This window comes from Siniperca chuatsi, linkage group LG19 (assembly GCF_020085105.1).
Source record: "Siniperca chuatsi isolate FFG_IHB_CAS linkage group LG19, ASM2008510v1, whole genome shotgun sequence".
NCBI lineage: Eukaryota > Metazoa > Chordata > Actinopteri > Centrarchiformes > Sinipercidae > Siniperca > Siniperca chuatsi.
In genome coordinates, this window is record NC_058060.1 from 10,647,286 (window position 1) to 10,660,148 (window position 12,863).

The window sequence follows — 12,863 nt, forward strand, 5'->3', positions numbered from 1 at the left end:
TGCTTCAATGCCCCCAAATTTGTTTTAGTTTTTTTACTGTAGTAACAAAATGTGTGTTTCATTAAAGCCCCTGAAACCGTTGCTCTAAATCTTTAACATTTCTCTATAACATGAAATAATAATAACTAAATAAGCAGCAATCAAAGTTGAAAATATAGGGGGAAAATCCTTAAATATTATTTTTTAAGAGTCTAACAGTCAAAAAGTCAGCTACCCTGCTTCATTAGGACTGTGTGGGTGTTGTTTTACCAGATTTGACAGACAACTTAAGCAAAAAAAAACACCAACTGTCGTCACATTTAGTTGCAAATGTTGCTAAATCCCGATTTATACATTACATCACCTTTTCTCAACTGCGCTCCGCCCACTTCAAAACAAGGGAAAGAACAGACAAAAACCAAAATACAGAGATGTCTTAAGTCAAATAAACAAAACTCTTCTAGCTTTGGTAGAAAAACATGTTTATGTAGGATTCCGTACAGATTTAACCCTAAAACATACATAATTACTAAATTACTGTAATGCAAATTCAGTCAGCTTCATAAATGTGGAAAAACCTCATCATGGGGCATTAGAGTCTGTTCCAAATTTAGGTGTATGTTTATGAATGTATGTAGATTTTCTCCTCCACTGATGATAAATGTGAAGGAGCGACAGAAGATCACCACGAGACTCCCCTTTTTTCAAGTCTGTTCACATGCATGGTTTTTAATAGTAATGCAAAAAATAAAATATAATATGTAATACAATATGTATACATGTCAATATGTAATAAGGAAACATTTCTTAAAATATAAACATCCCAGCAGTTTTCAACTATTAGGACATTTTGAATGTCCAGACTGATCACAGGCTGGTTTCTGTAACATTTGGCCAACACTGATATTGTAGATCATCCTACAGTAGATGTTTAGTTTCACGGTGGACGTAAGGGTCATGGTGCTTGCTGGTTGAGCTGCAACAATAACATTATAAACTGACCAATAAAAACAAAACTCTTACCTTTAACTGTTATTTGAAGAGGATCACAAGAAGCTGTTGCCCTGAATGGCCCGTTCTCAATTCTGAAGAAGAATGTGTCTGTATAATTTGTGAGTAAATTGGAAAATAATGTGGTGCAGTTTTTCTGACTCAGGTTTCCAGTAATATTCATTGGATAGATGTTAGCTGTCATACTACTGTTGAAAATCACATTGTTTGGATTGTAGCGAAAATTGGAGTCACTTTTAATCCACACTCCGAAGATTTCTCTTTTACTGTCAAACTCTTCCTGTGATCCAGCACTAAAGTTACATGGGATTTGCAAACAAGATCCACTCAGTGCTTCCATCTTCTGTGGTGCAGTAATGAAGAGGTGTGCCTCTTGAGGGCAATCAGCCAAAACTCCTGTAAAATCAGACTTATTAACAAAATGTGGAAAAACTTTTATGATAAACAAAGCAGCAGTATATGCTGCATGCTGGTGTTTTTTCCCTGTCCTTTTAACAATGTCAGTATAAAACATTTCACTTTGCAGTCAGGACATGAACAGTTGGAAAAAGGAAGTGTATCTGCGCTGGCCTTTCTGCTTTGTTTCTAAATGAAGTCCAAACTGTAACTCCAAATAAAAGTGACTGAACAAACAGCTCACCTGAAAGAAAGAAGACACTCAGTAACATGTTGGCTGTCACCATATTCACAGACAGGACTGCAATGACACTCATCACCTGGATTTGAAAACAAAAGTTACTTTTCAAGATTTTAATCAAAGCATCTTTTAAACAAAGCCTTCATGTTCTTTTAAAGCAACCTCAAATTCACACATTCAAACCAGGAACTTGCCGTGTACAACCAGATGTTACTGTTATACGTAGCGATTAATAATATCTGCAGAGTTGCACAGAAAACAGTTTCAATATAAAATCAAAATGATCCAGCCTGAGTCTGTGATATTAGAGTTAATATAAACTGTTGCTGATGCAACAACAAATAAAATCCATCATGCCTTTTTCAGTGGAGTTCATGAAAAGCAGCAAAATAAAAAGGTCTCTGGGATCAAAAGTTCAAACATTAAAAGCAGCAATATTTTACCTTTACCAAACGAGCCTGCAGCTAAAATGGAGAAACTATTCGTTTTAAAATCAGGCGATTTGTGAATTTCAGCAGAACTGCAACAGACCCAGTATCCGACTTCCCTGCTAAGCCGTTGTAATGTAAAAGCACACAAACTTGCTGTTTCAAGCTACATATCACACAACTAAAATACTGCAGAAATACAAGAAGTCTTGACACTTCCTTCTCACACCCTGTCAGTGAGGAAGTCAGCTTTTGTTGCATCTTAAACTCATCAGGGTGAAAATGACTTCATTGATTTTGAGCATTTTCTATTAATATTTATTCGAGTTTACACACTAATGTGGTGTTGTATTAATTGTAAGCATATATATACATATATGACAATAGTGACAATTGAAACAAAAAGAACGTAATGTATTGTAAGGAGGACAGTTCCAGGGGATAAAGACTTAGATGATTGTGGCACCAGACAGAGCTGGTAAGGCTCCTTCTGCTGGATCAGCTGAGGAATCTCTTATGGTTTTGTCAACATGCAACCAAACAAATGAGTGCTCATCAGAAATAAGATCTGAAAAAAGGTGGGAAGATTTGTGCACTTTTGCAGTACACAACTGTAAAAAGTTTATCGTGTATATGTCAAATCATAGAAACATTATATGTCTAAGTCTTCTATTTTACGCTGACATTTGATTTTTAGGATATATAGAACTACGGTAAAAGTTTAATCGATGCCCTTACTGTGTCACGGATACGCCAGGCTACACAACCCTGCACACACAACGCACTCCCTCACCAGAATACTAATTAGAAACACCTGTCACTAATCACACACCTGCATTTCATCTGCACTTCATCACCCCAGTATATAACCACCATTAGTACCATCAACTCTCTGTCTGTTTCCATCGTGTGCAATAAAAACTATCTGTGTCTCATCTTGGTGTCTCCAGCCTGCGCTGTCCGTAACAGAAGACCGGACCACAACACGACAACAGCATGTGTGCCACGGATCCGTTCCAGGAGTTGGTGGACATCCTGCGCCGTGGCCTCATCGCTCCACCACCAGTCGCCTCATCACCCACCACTTCCGCTTCCGCTCCAGTCACACCACCCGCTCCTACATGTGCCAGTCCCATGGCCAAACCACCGCCCTTCTCTGGCTCGGCGGAGGACTGCAACGGCTTCATCTTGCAGTGTTCTCTGGTCCTAGAGATGCAATCTTCCCTGTACCCAACCGAGCTTTTGCCATTTCTTAACTCAAGGGGCAAGCGCTGCAGTGAGCAGAGTCCATCTGGACCCAGGATGGACCAGTCACCCAATCCCTGACCAGCTTCCTAGCCCATTTCAGAGAGGTGTTTGGAAGGCCAGCAGGAGATACCACCACCGGCGAGCGGCTGTATCAGCTTAAGCAGGGTCCGCGCTCCGTCCAGGACTACGTCTTGGAGTTCTGAACCCTCACTGCAGCTAGTGGCTGGAATGAACAATCCATCATCACCACCTTCCATCAGGGATTGGAGCCCAGGGTAAGATTGCATCTCGCTGCATACGAGGATACCATCGGCCTCGAATGTTTCATCCAGTTAGCCATCCGAGTAGCTACCCATATGCAGACGTGTTTAGCGGAACACCAGTACCAGCAACCCTACACACCCTCCATCCGTCAGCCAGAGAAGCACCGCTCTCAAGAGCCAGACCAAGAGCCCATGCAACTAGACATCAACAGGCTATCTCCAGCTGAGCGGCAGAGACGGCTGACCCAGGGGTTGTGCTTGTACTGTGGAACAGCTGGACACAACATATCCACCTGCCCAGTAAGACTGCTCCGACCCATGGTGAGTGCCATCCTTCCTATTATTCCAAACAGTAAACCACTCGCTACTGAAATAACCTTGGTCACCTCCAACCTGTCCCTCCCAGTACAAGCCCTCATCGACTCCGGGTCAGCTGGCAATTTCATCTCCAGCTCCCTCTGCCTCCAGCTCCGCCTTAAGACCACACTCACGCCTACCAGCTACCAGGACCATGCCATAACTGGGAGACCCATCAGCCGCGGGCCCCGTTACCATCAGAGTTGGAGTGCTGCAAGAGGAGCAACAACACCTGCTGGTTCTGGAGGGCTCGACTGCAGAGGTTATCTTAGGGCGTTCCTGGCTAGAGCAACACAACCCCATCATCTCCTGGTCCACAGGTGAGGTACTGCGGTGGGGTAGTTCCTGTTTCCCAGGCTGTTTCCCTTGCTTGCCCTCTCCATCTCCTCCTTGTCCGAAGCAACTCCCAGTCTACTCCACATCCATCGAAAGCCCGCAAGAGAAACAGTCTGTGGATATTCCTCCCTGCTACGCCGCCTACAGGGATGTGTTCTGCCCTAAGAGAGCCTCCCGGTTACCACCACACCGGCCATGGGACTGTGCCATAGATCTCATACCAGGTGAACCAGTGCCCCGTGGAAAGATATACCCATTGTCCATTCCCGAACAGAAAGCCATGGGGGAGTACATTGAGGAGGCCTTGGCCCAAGGTTACATCAGACCCTCTACATCTCCGGCAGCATCCAGCTTTTTCTTCGCGGCCAAAAAGGACGGAGGCTTGTGGCCTTGTGTAGAGTACAGAGGACTCAACCGCATCACTGTTAAGTTCCGGTATCCACTCCCCCTTGTCCCTGCAGCTCTGGAACAACTACGCGGTGCCACTGTCTACACAAAGCTGGACCTCCGCAGTGCGTATAATCTCATCCGGATACGCGAGGGGGACGAATGGAAAACAGCCTTTGTGACACCCACCGGCCACTACGAGTATTTGGTGATGCCTTACGGCTTGGCCAACGCCCCCTCCGTATTCCAGGACTTCATACATGAGGTGCTCCGGGAGTTCCTTCACAAGTCTGTGATCGTCTACATCGATGACATCCTGATATACTCCCGGAGCATGGCCGAACATTGCCAGCATGTTGCAGAGGTCCTGGAACGCCTGAGAGACTATCAACTCTTCCTCAAAGCTGAGAAATGTGTGTTCCATCATTCCTCAGTGCAGTCCCTAGGCTACAACATAAGTAGCAGTGGCATCCAAATGGACGAGGGGAAAGTGGACGCCATCCGGAACTGGCCAACACCCACCTCCATCAAGGAACTGCGACGATTCCTCGGATTTGCTAACTTTTACTGCCGCTTTATCAGAGACTACAGCACAATAGTACACCCCCTGACCAACTTGCTCCATAACAAGCCCAAGTCTCTGTCCTGGCCACTCGCCGCACAAGAAGATTTCACCTTCCTCAAAGAGACCTTCACCAGTGCACCGCTCCTAGCTCATCCGGATCCAGAATTTACTGTAGAGGTAGACGCCTCTACTACTGGAATAGGAGCGGTGCTATCTCAACTCAAACCAAATGGCTCAATCCTCGCCAGGCTTGCTGGGCTTTATTCTTCACCCGGTTCCAGTTTAACATCTCATACCGTCCCGGCGCCAAGAACATCAAGGCAGATGTCCTATCCCGACTGCATGCTCCCGACAACACCATCGACGAACCCGAACCCATTCTTTCCCAAAATCTCCGTGAATCCCATCCAGTGGACAGAAACATCCATTCCCTCCTCCAATGCCTTCACCAGCACTCCGCCGGGTTGCCCTCCGAATCATCGGATCATGTCCCAAGAACCCAACGCAATCTTCTAATCCATGCCTCCCACACATCTCTGGGCACTGGTCACCCAGGGGCCAATGAAACCCTCTCGTTGCTATGGGAACGCTTCTGGTGACCTAACATGGCTAGGGATGTGAGAAGGTACGTACAAGGATGTCAAGATTGCGCCATTTCCAAAAGCCCACGCCATCTTCCAGCAGGCAAACTGTGCCCTCTACCCACGGCCAACAGACCCTGGTCACACCTAGGAGTTGATTTCATCACTGATTTACCACCCTCCAACAATAATACATGCATTCTAGTGGTCGTGGACAGATTCTCTAAGTCATGCCGACTTATTCCTCTCCGAGGACTACCCATGGCCATGGAAACAGTGGAATGCCTGTTCAACAATATCTTTAGGTACTATGGGATCCCAGAAGACATCGTGTCCGACAGAGGCCCCCAGTTCATATCCCGGGTATGGAAGGCTGTCATCTCGCTCCTAGGTGTGACCGTCAGCCTTTCCTCTGGATTCCACCCACAAACCAACGACCAGACGGAGAGGAAAATCCAGGAAATTGGGCGCTTCCTACATACCTTCTGCCATGGCCACCAGGACTCTTGGAACCAGTTCCTGGGTTGGGCCGAGTATGCCCAGAACTCTCTGCATCAACCAACCACCTGACTCACTCCCTTCCAGTGCGTACTCGGCTAACAACCCCCTCTCTTCCCGTGGTCTGGAGAGCCCTCGGAGGTTCCCGCGGTAGATTACTGGTTCCGAGAGAGCGAGAGGGTCTGGGATGCAGCGCACCACCAGCTGCAAAGAGCACTCTGCAGGCGTGGGTTGACAGCCGACCAAAGAAGATCTACCACTCCAGAATATCGACCTGGTCAAAAGGTCTGGCTGTCCACGCGTGACATCAAGATGCGCCTGCCCTGCAGAAAAGGATGAGGATGAAGAGGATGGCCGCCACGACGTCAGGGTCCCCAGCCCTCTGGAGCAGGCCATGGGGGGTACTGTCACAGATACGCCAGGCTCCACAACTCCACACACACAACGCACTCCCTCACCAGAATACTAATCAGAAACACCTGTCACTAATCACACACCTGCATTTCATCTGCACTTCATCAATCACCCCAGTATATAACCACCTCAGTCACCTCAGTCAGTGTCCGGTCTCGTTTGTAATAGGACAGATCTCTGCATACAGCCATCACAACGTCTCAGACTCCTACCTCGCATCTCCTGAGCTCCCGATTCCTGTCCCGTGTGTGTCACTACAACCCCAGATCTCCATCTAGGCAACCAAAGGATGGTATCAGTACCATCAACACTCTGTCTGTTTACATCGTGTGCAATAAAAACTATCTGGCTCATCTTGGTGTCTTCGGCCTGCTCTGTCCGTAACATACTGACATTGAAATATGAACTAAAACTAAATTGGGGACTTAACGATGAAGTACTTTTGCCAAATGACCAACTTCTTCTGTAAACTTAAAGTTCTCAGCATTGTCTCAGCGCTTTGTACATGACATCCTCAGTTTACCCTCCACCACTTCTCTTTTACACACTTAAATTCATCAACCATACACTGATCAGCCTTGTGCTTTTAACACTTATATTTCAGTGCATTTGCAGCAGCATCTTCAGCATCAAAACATCATCAAGTACTGTGGGAAACTAGACAGTGACAAGTCAACTAGACGCCACAGGGTGTACATGTGATGTGTCTTGCAATGAATGTGGTGTTCTCTGGAAGGACTTGCACCTCACTGCTGTCTGTGTTGTAATGTGTGTAATGTCTGCAACTGTCAGTTCATGTACAGTTAATTCAACAGCTGAATTGGATTCAGGAATTAAACCTTATGCACTGAATGTATACCACAAATATAAAACCAAATGCTTTCAAGGGGAAAGTAGGAAACATGTTGCAGGCTACTTTCCTTGCCCTGCATACTCACAAGCTTTCTCATGATGAAATAACTACTTACTTATAACAGATCAGTTAACAACTAACCCCGCAAAAGGAGCCAATCAAAAGGCAAATAGCAAACCGCTTCACAAAAAGCCTCAGTTACTTTTTTATTACATAACGGAAAACAGACCTTGATAAAAACCTTAAAAAACACATTAAACACCTTATTTCTATTTCTATTTCTACATACAAAGAAAACACAGCTGAGGCAAAGAAAAAGAATTACAATAATGATCTCATACAAACTAATGATGAAGCTACAGTATATTATATTTGTGTTATCTTCCATAAAGAAAAACATCCGTCCTGTTTGCACTCCATCCTTTGTTATATAATTCCTTCTGTTAACCTCAAATGTAAACTGTTTTATTAATTATTTCTATGGTATCATTTCACACAAATCCAATAAAAAGTACTTTGAAGGGTACTAAAACAAACAAACAAAGCAATACAGCAGCAGAAAAGAAGAAATAGAAAAGAGAGCAGATTACATGAAAATAAGCAAATTCAGTTCAGTTCTACATTTACCTGCATTATTCAAATGAATCTGTGATGACGTCTGATTCCTGAGATCATTTGTGGCCATGCAGTAATAAACTCCTCCATCTGTTGCATTAAAGCTGTAAACCTGTCCTTCAGATACAGTCATGGGTCCATCTGTGCTCTTCTTGAACCAGGTGAAGCGGCTGACGGGAGGCTTGGCTCTGCTGGAGCAGGTCAGGTTCACCCAGCTACCTGCTGACACCAAACCTGATGGACTGATGGACCCTGAGGTGTCTTTAGGAGCATCTGAGGAAAATGTGACGTTCACTTCATTCATTAAAATCAGCTGACGTCACATGAATCATCATGTGCTGACAGGATCCAACAACAAACTCTGCTTGTCTTACATGAAACACTAAGAGTCTTTCTCTCCTCTGCTGTCTTGACATCTTCTCCTTCATTCACAGGATATCGGGCAGAACAGGTGATGTTGTCTCCATCATGTTGGTCTGACAGAGTGATGGTGGCCTGGATTTTAGTTGTAAAGGTTCCATCTGTGTTTTCCTCTGTGTAGCTGTGAGAGTCTTGTTGGAGGCTCCAGGTGAGTTTAGGAGGGGAGTGTGGACAGGGAGTGAAAGCTGAGCAGGTTATAGTGACAGACTCCTTCTCCTTCAGATCACCTGAGATCTCAATTCTGGGGCTCGGAGGAGAATCTGTGGTTTAGAAACAGACTCAGAATCAGCTTTATTGGCCAAGTAATATACTGTATATAGTTTGTTTTGTTTTTAGGTCAAAACTGCACCTAATTGTCTTGTTTTTTCTTAACTATAACATTGTAGATGATAAAAATCTCTCTTACCTGTAACATTTATTTGAAGAGGATTACAAACAGCTGTTGCCCTGAATGCACTGTTCTGAATTCTGAAGTAGAATGTGTCTGCATAGTTTGGGTTTAAACTGGAAACCAGAGTCGTCAATCTGTTGTGACTCAGGTTTCCAGTAATATTCATTGGATAAGTGTTTTCGAAATTCACATCGCTTGGATATAAATTGTCACTCTGTTTAATCCACGCTGCAAAGTTTCTGATGCCATCAAATTTTTTTTCTGGTTCAGCTCTAAAGTTACATGGGATTTGCAAACAAGATCCACTCAGTGCTTCCATCTTCTGTGGTGCAGTAATGAAGAGGTTTGACACTTTAGGACAAACAGCCAAAGCACCTGTAAAACCAGACTCATGATTAACATAATGTGGAACAAATCTCTATGAATAGAAAGACAAAATATACTTCAGCAGCAGGATGCTGCATGTCGTTTTTCATGTGCTGCTAACAAGTCCAGTATAAATCTTCAAGATGTAAAATTAGCTGCACTCTGCACTGATCTCTGACTCTAAATGAAGTTCAAACTGCAAACAATTCAAGTAATGTGTCCAAATAATGAACAAACAGCTCACCTGAAAGAAAGAGGACGTGGAGTAATGTGTTGCATGTTGCAGTATTCATAAACAGGACTGCCATGTAACCCATTGCCTAGATTTGCAAACACAATAATGTAGTTACTTTATAAACATGTTTTTTGAGCTGTTACAAAGAATGTAAGTAAATCTGCACTTAAAATGAACACATTCACACCAGAAACTTGCACTTTACAACCAGGATTCACTTTGTTGTAAGTAGTGATCAATTAACATCTTCAGAACTGCAGTTTGAAACACAATATTTAAAGTAAATTCTGAATAATGTCACACTAGTGAAATGCTGCTGAAGCAGCTTCTTAGGGCTTAGTTCTGCTAAACAAAAGCCATCAAATAAAATATTAGCTCATGTATTTTTGTGGAGTTCATGAAGAGTAAGAAAATAATAAGATTGTTTTGGCTAAAAAGTCAAATCAGTAAAACATCTTGTCTTACCAGACAAGCCCACATCAGAAAGAGAGCAGCAATGAGATCCTGAGTTGAGTGATTTTAAATAGGAAATACTTCACTTTATGAATTTCAGCTGAAGTGCATCACATCAAATAACTAACTTCCCTGTTTATCTGTTGTTATTTAAAACTCGACTTAAGTCGACTTCCCGTGTTTCGAGCCTACAGAGTAGTGTAAATCCAGTTGGTTTTGTTGTGCAACTGCTAAATATAATCTGGCCTGAGTGACTACTTGTAAATATTAGAGAAATACAACAAATTCTCACATTTACTTCTCATAAATGAGTGTTTCAAATCCCATGACTCACTGCAAGCTTAGATGCTATATCTTCTTTGCAATATGATGAAAATATTAACTTGCAAACAATAAAGGAACATTCTGCAGAAAAAAACATCTGTCGTAGTGCTGCCCTCCAGGCTGAAAGAAACATTTTATATTAAGAAAACTTTGATTAAAATGTAATTCACAGAATGTAATTCACAGATGTCAATGCAAAAATCCTTCATTGCATTTATTCCTTAAACACACCTTGAAAACCCCTCAAATTCTCATTAAAGTACTCTGAGATGTATTTTTTGCGTTTAAAAAAATCAAGTTTGTTCATGTACAATACACAGCTAATTATTTCACACAACCTCCCATTGGTGCAGCTTCCTCCCACATCGCCTGGAGCCCTATGTTCAGTATATTTGCTCTTCCTAAATTTTTAATATCAAGCGTCTGCTTCTTCTTTGCCGATTGTTTAATCTGTGGTAACAAGAACAGCAAATGAGTTCAGCATTCAGAAAAAAAGGAGAATATTTCACTGAAATCATAATAAATCAGCCAGCTAAACACCTCAGCTCACTTATTAGTGTTATAAAAAAACAGAGAGACTCAGACATGGGGTACCACACATGAGGTTAAATCAATAAATGGCCAACTAGTCTAATCAACCATTAAAGAACCATTGGTTCACTCTAACATGTACAGTGAACCTCATCCTGCCATTTCAGGAAAGCTATTTAAAAAGCTTGTGCGGTTAACCAAAACCATCATCTCTGCCTCTATGCGACCAACAGTGCCGCCTAGTGGTCAAATGTTGTGTAACAGGTTGCTCTCACTGTACAACACTGCAACAACAACCCATGTCATGTCCAACTTCATGAGTCCGGCCAAGGTGTCTTTCAGCAAGAAGCTGAACGCTGTATGTGCTTCTGTTGCATTCATTATTAGCACAGGACTTAAAGCAAAATGCAAACAGGAAACTCCAAAAGCAATGCAGATGAATCCAACATGCAGCACACAGTGCTGAAGAGAGCCTGCTGATGGTTCACATGAAGTAGCTGAACTGTCTCTCATATGAAGATAAATTAATACATACACCACACACTACTTCATTTAGGCTAATGTTTATTATAGTTCAGTACCGTTTGGCATAAATCCTCCTTAACTCAACTAATCTGCTTCATGGATGGGATTCGTTCAGTTTTGATTGACTAGTGACGAAACAACCCCATCAACTGTCATCAGATTGTGATTCAAATAAATCCTGAATGACTTTTTCCCAACTGAGCCCCGCCCACTTCAAACCAGTGAGAACCAACATAGAGAAAAAATAAACAGAGAAATCTCTCATGTGAAATAACAAAAACTGTTCAAACTTTTGCAGAAAATAGTGTTTTCTTGTACGACCTCATCACTCACACTGTAGAAAGAAAATGATTGAGAAAATAAGTTTTCAGGGCCTTTAAGGGATCCTTATAAAATGTTTCTGTTTGTGTTATGTTTCTGTTTAAAAGAAATATCAGCCCATATATCAGTAACAGCAAATACGGATATTGGATTCATTTCAAACTAATTCTTTAGAATACGAAGCCTATTTGTGAATCATACCTCAAGTGCCTTGTAGCTGATGCAACCCTTCTGTCTGAGCAGTTCCTCAGAATACTTTTTGTAAATCTTAAAGAGTAAGTTAGAAACAGTCATAGTTACAGTTAAATCTGGAAATAGCACAGTTGCACCGTCCCTTAATGTATTAGATGCTCCTCATTAAACAGGCTTAACTGCCCACAGTGCAGTGGGAGACTAAAATGGCAGAGTTTGTCATTTATTTCTGGATTTCCTCTGTTGCTGACAACAGCCTCCCACAACAAAATATGAAGAAAGATAGATGTGCACCTTGACTACTTTTCAGATAACTGGTTTGGATTGCATTATGACACTACTTCAAACACAGTCATAATAATGAGACTGTTTGTACCATAGGTGTGATAGTGTGCAGGGTGCAAAACCAGTGTGTTAATAGCAGAGTAAGTGGTCACTTAATACCAGATCATAAAAAAGACACCACTCTCCTTCTTTATTACATGTAAAAGGAACATATTGTGGATACAGATGAAAAAAACACACAAGCCTCAAGTTCAAATTGTAAATGATTCAAGTTATGAATACTAAACACTAATGATAATTCACAGACAGGGCTGCCATGATACCCAACTACATAATACAGTTACTTAGTTTTTTCAACATATTAGTTATTAGTTGTTTCCTCTGTTGCATGTAGTGACACATCAACATCTGCAGTGCTGCACTTTAAAATTATATTTATTGTAAAATCAACAAAGTGCCACAGAAGTGAATTTGCGATATTTCAGCTAAATTTCAACTTAATGATTACTTATTAAATTCCAGTTGGTTAATGTTGTAAATCAGCTAGATAGCTTATGACCTTCAGACAGAAAGTTGCCAAAATACAACCAGTTTCTCAGTTATTGATTTGTCATCATCTTTATAGAATAAGAAATGTCACAATTTGTT

At 42.3% G+C, this 12,863-nt stretch overlaps 2 protein-coding genes across 2 annotated transcripts in view; both read right to left on the minus strand.

The window, feature by feature from the left end:
- LOC122867078 overlaps positions 1–8,318 on the minus strand; it is a 31,276-nt gene extending 22,958 nt beyond the window's left edge. The window contains exons 1-3 of the mRNA XM_044177446.1: positions 8,185–8,318; positions 1,631–1,706; positions 1,003–1,386 (exon numbers count right to left, since the gene is read on the minus strand). Coding sequence (XP_044033381.1) covers positions 1,003–1,386; positions 1,631–1,706; positions 8,185–8,190 — 466 coding nt within the window. The 5' untranslated portion in view covers positions 8,191–8,318. The remainder of the gene's footprint in view (positions 1–1,002; positions 1,387–1,630; positions 1,707–8,184) is intronic.
- Positions 8,319–8,481: 163 nt separating this feature from the next.
- LOC122866822 (B-cell receptor CD22-like) lies at positions 8,482–10,338 on the minus strand. The gene is made up of 4 exons (XM_044176977.1): positions 10,050–10,338; positions 9,594–9,669; positions 8,999–9,358; positions 8,482–8,852 (listed from the first exon to the last, which is right to left on the minus strand). The coding sequence occupies exons 1-4, from the start codon at positions 10,062–10,064 to the stop codon at positions 8,482–8,484; spliced, it is 822 nt and encodes a 273-aa protein (XP_044032912.1). The 5' UTR covers positions 10,065–10,338.
- Between the last annotated feature and the right edge of the window lie 2,525 nt (positions 10,339–12,863).